Source organism: Corylus avellana, chromosome ca9 (genome assembly GCF_901000735.1).
Source record: "Corylus avellana chromosome ca9, CavTom2PMs-1.0".
Lineage (NCBI taxonomy): Eukaryota > Viridiplantae > Streptophyta > Magnoliopsida > Fagales > Betulaceae > Corylus > Corylus avellana.
In genome coordinates this window covers 19,724,299-19,732,159 of record NC_081549.1, presented here as the reverse complement: position 1 = coordinate 19,732,159, position 7,861 = coordinate 19,724,299, and the positions used below count along the sequence as shown (strand labels likewise).

Below are 7,861 nucleotides of genomic sequence, written 5' to 3'. Positions count from 1 at the left end.
CAATAAGTGAACACAAATTGCTGACCTTATTTGCACCACCAAACTTCAAAAATGGAATTTAGATACCTCAAACTATCATTCTAATACAAAAAGTTCACTCGGTTAATGAGAATGGTTAAAATTGATGGAAAAGTAGTTATATGCGTGTCACTTGATCACATTGGTGTCTTTCTTAATTTCCAAAATACCACGATTTTTACTAGGAAAATCCGGTAATCGCCCCCATTTCAATTGAAAAAAAAAAAAAAAAAAAAAAAAAAAGCCCTTATTAAAACAAATGGAAAGAAAATTAAAATTATTTTCAAAAAATTGAAAACAAATTACTCTTTTGAATTTTGGGGTAGCCGAACTACCACTCAGCCGTCTATTGGATTTTTTATTTTTTAATTTTAATTTTAGCATAATTTTTTTTTTAGTTTTTTATTTTTTAATTTTTTTTAATTTTAGTTCTAGCTGTTTCTATCTTTTAATTTTTGTTTTTCTAATAATTTTTAAACCATTCACGTGACCACTGTTTTATCAATTTTAATGAATTTTGCTGAAAGATAACATTTTTATAATGTAGTGGTACTTCAAGGGTTAAAATATATTTTCATAGTAACCTCAATAAAACTGAACACGTCTTTTTTTTTTTTGAAATGTCCGCACAAGAGGGAGGAGGGGGATTCGAACTAGTGACCTCCACTTCATTAAGTGTGGTTCCAGCCGATTGAACTACCTTTTGGGGACAAAACTGAACACGTCTTATTGCATAATTTATATCGCATCAAATTGTCATAATCTATTAACTTTAATTCAAAATAAGACTCATGCACACAGATTTATAGAAGAGATATCAAAATAAGAAACTAATTATAATAAAATAAATAATTATGTTGTTCATGCATGCAAGTTACCTAGAAGAAAAAGAGTACTACTGCTTATGTACTCATCAATAACAACAATATATCCCACAACCGACCAGTTGACCACCTCTCCTGGCCCCTCCAAAATTCCCTTCTCTTTTCTCCATCTTTCTCTGTGTATTATCCATCCATGGCGATCAACCCCCAAAACTTGGAAAAGTCTGACCAGATGAAATGGGGCTCCGAGTTACAGGGCTCAGGCCAAGTGATCAGATCATATACCTGTGCCTTTTGCCAGAGAGGCTTTTCAAATGCACAGGCTCTAGGGGGTCACATGAACATCCATCGAAGGGATAGGGCAAAGCTTAAACAGGCTGCCGATGATCAAAACTCTCTCCCTCTCGACATCATGATGAATCCGGCCAATCACGATCATCAGCCTCAAGCTTTGGAGGAAAAGAGTTGCAGTCCTCCTAAAAGGGAAGATGATCATGATAAAAGGGTCGGAGAATTAGTTGGTGGCGAAGAAGTACTTCACCGCCAGCTTCCCTTGTTTGTTGAGAGACCATCGGGAAGAAGAGATGATTGTGGAGGCGGGAATGAAGAGAAGAGGATTCAGATAACTGCAGGAGTGGACCTAGAGCTTCGGCTGGGGCCTGAGCCTCAAGAAACAAGAGAATTCTTTTGAGAAGGAAGAGAATTCTTTTCGGTTGTGGGCTGCTAAAAGAGGTTCTGTTTTTTTCTATCCACCTCTTTATCTACTCTCTCTAGCTAAAAGGATAATATCAATTGCCTTATTATTGCAATTGATGGGACATATATATAAAATGGCGATGGTCATGAGTATTATTGATATTGTTTGTAATCCTTGCTGCTATTTCAGCTGGCTTTGTAATTCTTTGTATATCTTTGTTGGTTTTTTTGACACTCTTCTCATTTATTGTAAGACTTATAATATTGCTTGTAATTTTTAATCTTTTTACTATAATTATGTGTTGTTTATGGAGGGTGTATTTCTTTGCTTCGATATTCACCCTGTTTTATTCTCATTTTGATTAATGGGTGATGGTTAATTTCATCATTACTTTTGCTATAAGAATTGCCTATATAGTTTGGGAATAATTGTGCTTCATACAATAAATCTATCTTCAAATCTTCTGCTTGTGTGGGATCTAAAACACTACTGAAATCAAACAATATATTCATTGTGCATGCTAGTGAAAAATGGAAAGAATAAGAAATTTAATCAATTTAATCTTAGAACTTAACAGATGATCAAGAGGCTCCAGTCCAATTATTCGTTTCAGTACTCATGCATATAGAATTTGAAGAAATTAATTAGTTATTAATTATATATGTGAAATGGAATCATCGATCATCCCGATCACCACCAAAAGTACACGCCATGCATAATCACAATAGGGGGTAATATAGTCTTCCTCTATCATAAACAGGCTTCTGAGACCATTGGCAACAAGAGTATGAGCTGCATCAATAATCAACATATATTCATCAATACCCATTGCAACGCACTAAGAGCTAATTTTGGCAATAGGATCACTTGGAAATGGACCCTTTACGGTCTTTTTCTCTACTACGAGTGCTTGCATCGGAATTGTTTTTTGGAAGTAAATCTCCTATTCCTCGGAAGAAGGTAGTTTGGTTGCTTGGTTGTATTCCCCTTCACATTTTCATTTTGTGGGTTGCTGCCAAAGGAAGGCTCAACACCTTATAGATCGATGGGTTGAGCCATCATGGTTGCCCATCCTGTATATATAATAGCGAATATGAGAGTGCTCCTTTGCCTCTAGCACCTGCTAGCTAGTAGGGTTTTTTTTTTTTTTTTTCCAAATGCAATTTGCCTTCTTGTTAGGTTGATCTTTTGGATGATGTGGTGACCAATTTCAAAGTTAATTCTCTTGTTTCTAAGATCATTACATTGATGCTTGTGATCTCCATGGTCTACAACATTTGAAGAGAAAGAAACTCTACTTTTTGCTCGTAAGCACAAAGAGATATAGACTTCGGAATAATTCACTTTCTTTTAAGCCTAACTTGGAGTATTTTGGAAGATGTTCTCTTAGTCAATTAGTCTTTCTTCGATTTGGTTTGGCTTTGTGGGAGTGCCATACTGGCATATTGCTTGTTGATTGCCCCCTTTTTTTTTTTTTTTTTTTTTTGAACAAATTGCTTGTTGATTTTTAGTAATTTGTTTTGGTTGTAAGTGATCTTGTAAATTTGTGTGGTTAATTGGGTAGTGTTGTTTCTTGTTGTTGTTGTTGGGAGGACTTTGTGCGGGTCTCTTCTTTGTATAATTTTCTTCTTCTCAATAAGTGCTTATTGATAAAAAAATAAAAATAAAAATAAAAAAAGTTTGTAATATTGATCAGGTGCAAGTGAAAGGCGCTGTTTGAACATCTTTCATTGGTGGCTCTAAGAAAAAGCTAATTTGCATTAGAGTTAGGATAGTACATTTGAAAGCTTTTTATAATTGCTAGGAAAAGAAGAAGAAAATGTTAGAGTATTAATTAAATTATTAAATTAATCATTTTTATAAGCTTAAACTTTTAGAATAAGAGCATTAACAACGGTTTTAATAAATCTCACTTTATTCCCTAAATGTATTCCCTAAAAGCATTCATAGTAGCTTTCTTTTGATTTTCAATAAATTTAGGAAACCAAACTATTTCTTGCTTTTCTATCCAAATACACTCCATAATAACTCCTCTTATATTTCTATATACCAATTAAATATTCTTTTTATACAAAATATAAGTTTCCTACTTACTCTCATATTTTTTACAAAATTTCAATACAGTCTCCAATAAGAGAGGAGAGACAAATATTTTGTGTTAAAATAATGGATAAAGCTTCCTTATACATTGGATAGCACTGTAGCATACCCAATGAAACCTATAGGAAAGATGTTGCAACTTGCAAGTGATTCTTATGGTTTTTTTTAGATTAACCCTATATTTACGAAAGTGAAGCAACTATAGGGTAGTTGTTGTAAATGTTCTAAATCAAGGGAACAAAAAGTGTTACCCTAACATTAGTTTAATATAAAAAAGCTCTCTCTTTTCTCTCTCTTTCTTATAACATTTATTTGAAACAATATTTAAATAGTTTTCTATTTCCTCTATTTCTTCTACCATTTAATATAAAATAATATTTAAATAGTATAGGAAAATGATAATGGAAGCTATTGGAGAATTTATTTGAATAGAAAATCAAAAAGTAGTTTGGTTCTCTAAATTTAAGAAAAATATAAGAGAAGCAGTTGCTAGTGCTATAACTGATAATTTAACATTGTATCAAAGTAAATGCCATGTGTTCGAACCCTAACTCCATAATTTATCTCATATTTCAATTAAACATTTCACGTGTTGAACCTTACTTACTAAGGGAGAGTTTGAACCTACATGTGAGAATAAGTTAGAATATTAATTAGACAATTAAATCTATTATTTTCTATAAGCTAAGCTTTTAGAATAAGTGATGATCGATTTAACATAATATCAGAGCAGAGGTCATGAGTTCAAACCCTGACTCGATAATTTATTTCTTGTTTAAATTAAACATTTCACGTGTTGGGTCTTACTTATTAAGGGGGAGTTTGAGTCCAAATGTGAGCGGAAATGTTATAATATTAATTTTGGTTCTTTTTAAGATAATATTTTCCTTCACATCACCTGAATACTTTGCAAGTTCAACCATGTGCCTCATTGCGTTGTTGTTAGTACTCCCCCAACCTTCCTCAAAACTGATTTTAAAAATCTAAAACCATAATCAAGTTTGTAAGGTACAGGTTTGTCGATCTATGAAAACTCGAGGCCAATAGACTTTCCACGCACGTCAATGTCAATTCGTCCATGCACCTCAAACGTTGTCGCGAGATATATTTTCAGCAAAACAACCACCAAAATCGATTTTCTAGCCCCAAATCGGTGGATCTATGCAGTTTTAGTTCGATCAATCACTGCATGTGCCTTCATGCGTCACCCAACCAAACTAACGTTCCTTCATGCACCTCGCTCGCACTAGCGACCTCTGTTCTGCGTGTCTACTTCACGTATTCATGCGAGACACACACTATATATCACGAGCATTCGTCAGATTCGGTATTCCTAGTTCTACCATAAAACTCAATCCATCACAAGGCCAATGGTTCTCAGGCCTTCCAAGCCGGTAAGTAGCCCAACTGGACCTAGGTCAACAACATTGTGGTGCAGTTTCGGCAATCCACGGTCCTAGCTACTATACTATGCCTTGCATTAAATTTTATAGCGAAAATAGCTATAATTTTTTCTTTTTCTTTGTACTAAGAGTATCATTCTAAAGTTCATTAGAGCATGCATGCACTAAGCATAAGAATGTTAAACTTCTGTATATATGCACAACTACATCATTATCAACTCGCAACTTTAACTAAACATCATATCATATCCCACCTATTAGCTACAAATGGTCACTTTTACATACTAGTATCTACCTCTAGCTAAGTCAAAATACCCTTGACACTCTCGCCTATCAATTACTTAATTAGGACCTCGTCATTTGCCTTAATGTGCTCACTCTCTGTAAAACAAGTGTTTTACTTGTGGAACTGTGAGTCCACAGCTCAATAACCAAATAACAAATTAATAAAGAGGGCCCATGGCTTGTGTCAGTGTGCTAGGTAGTTGATGAGTAGCGTTCCGCGAATGAATTTTACTTAATACATTACACAATTATTTTTACTTAATTTGTGAAAGGACCTTAAATATCTTCTCAAAAAAAAAAAAAATCAATTCCAATTACCTTATATATATTATTATATCTCATTGATCGATGTTTCTTTTTTCCTTTTTCAATGTATAATGTTAGATCATATATAACTAGGGGAGGGACTAGCATTTAGAGTTTGGGGGGCAAAATTAAAAAATTTAGGGGTGAATAGAGTTTGGGATGAAAAAATTTAGGGTAAAATTTTAATTTTTTAAAAAAATTTAAGGACATTTACAAATAAAAAATAAAAAAATTGAGGACTACATGGCCCCTTGGGGGGTCCCAGCCCCTGGCCCTCCAAGGGGCCATGTAGTTCTGCCCCCGATCATAACATCAAATTCTTCTTTTCAATGGACCTATGAATAATAAAAGTAGATTAAAACGTACAAGACAACGTCCAAAGAGTGCATACAAGCATCAATTATGCTTAAACATCAAAGGTATGTTTAACCATTCAAGAGTATGTTGAATCAACTAATTAAGAACATACTATAATCATGTTAAGAATTGATTTAATCATGTTATAATGAATCAATGATGTTATACACAATTCTAAACATGTTTTTTAATCAAAGAAACAATCTTTCTTCATTATACAAACAAGATTAAAACAAGACATGAATATTTGTTGCTGAAAAAAATTCTAACAACCTTAACACTTAAAAAATCACATGAAATGTTATGAAAAAAAAAAAATCATAAACGTGATTTTCATGCTAATCTTAACCATGCTATTCCAATCCAAAAAAAAAAAAACAATCTTTCATGATAGTAAAGCAAACGAGAGTTGATTAACATGAAAACTAGTTGCTATATATAGAAACCAGTTTGGATGTAATCGCATGAAACACAATCTAATCATGCAACCAACTTCATTTAATGATCAAATCATGGTCCTAAAATGTTTATAAACGTCACAAAGGAGTAAGGACCTACAAATATGAGATAAAGAGCATCAAAGCTTATTGGAAAAAATTCTAGCAAGCACACCAAATCACATATTGCATGGAAAACAAGAATTTTTCTTCAAAACTTCAATCCGAGCCAAGTAAACGATGAAGCCACGCTCTGATGCTAATTTTTGAGAACATGTGTGTGAATTAATCACATCATAAACAACATAAGATTCCCAAAGAACGAGAGCTATGTAAACATAGTACCAGATTTTTCAAAACATGGAAAAGCATGCAATACAAGGTATGATCACATACCTTTGTTGGATGACAGCTAGGGTTTGCTTTCTCTTCTTGGTTTTGTATATCTAGGGTTAGGATTTAGAGACCTTAAGATCTTCTCCTCAATTATAATCTGTGACCAAAAATTGTGGGCTCACTTACACAAGACTCCTTTAGATAGACATCTGAATCCTAATTAGAGTAGGACTTGGAAAACCAGGTCTTTCACCAACCCTATCACCCCACCACTTGGGGTTCTACTCCTTGTGCATTTAGTTCAATCCCAAAAGGGTAATAATCATCTTGAGAATGGACCTAAAAGGAAAATAAAACAAACTCCAATGGGCCTAAGACATTTTTCATCTCATGATTTGTTCTACTGAGATGAAGACGACTAGAGAGAGAGACAGAAACAGACGATGAGAGAGAGAGAGATTGAGAGAAAAACGACAGAGAAGGTGGAGACAAGAGAGATGGAGATGAGAAAGAGAGAGCGATTGAGCCTTTGAGAGACATAGACGATGAGAGAGATAGAGATGAGAGGAGAGAGAAGATTAAGATACGCAAAAGAGAGAGAAGACGGACGAGATGAGAGGAGAGAGAAGACTCATATGCAGAAGAGAAAGAGAAAGAGAAGGAGGAGCTAGCAAGTGAAAAGAAAACAGTTTCTGGAATTTTTTTTTTTTAAAAAAAAAAGTAAAAAGTTAAAATACTATTTTAATGATATAGATCAAAATTAAGGGAACCTATATTAGGATATATGTGGATAGGGCAATAAAAATAATTTTGTTTTTTAAATTTAGAAAAAAATGTTGGGTGCATGTGGAGAGAGGAGAAAATGAACATAATATGTACCTAGCTTGGAGGTGTACCCCTTTTTATAGGAGAGGCTCTTTGTCCAATATGATAGCCTAGATACCACTAAGGTGTGATTTTCCTTGTATAGTGTGATTTACCATATATATTTCATTAATGGAAGGAGATTCTCATAGTGCCACTAAAAAAAAAAAAAAACTTTACTAATGCTTGGAATAGGGAAGCTTTAATAAAATGTCCCTATAAGCAGCGTTTTAA

At 33.7% G+C, this 7,861-nt stretch overlaps 1 protein-coding gene across 1 annotated transcript; it reads left to right on the top strand.

Annotated features, from left to right (window-relative positions):
* The first annotated feature begins 1,035 nt into the window (after positions 1 to 1,035).
* Positions 1,036 to 7,296, top strand: LOC132162437 (transcriptional regulator TAC1-like). The gene is made up of 2 exons (XM_059572678.1): positions 1,036 to 1,499; positions 7,212 to 7,296. The coding sequence occupies exons 1-2, from the start codon at positions 1,036 to 1,038 to the stop codon at positions 7,294 to 7,296; spliced, it is 549 nt and encodes a 182-aa protein (XP_059428661.1).
* Positions 7,297 to 7,861: the final 565 nt, after the last annotated feature.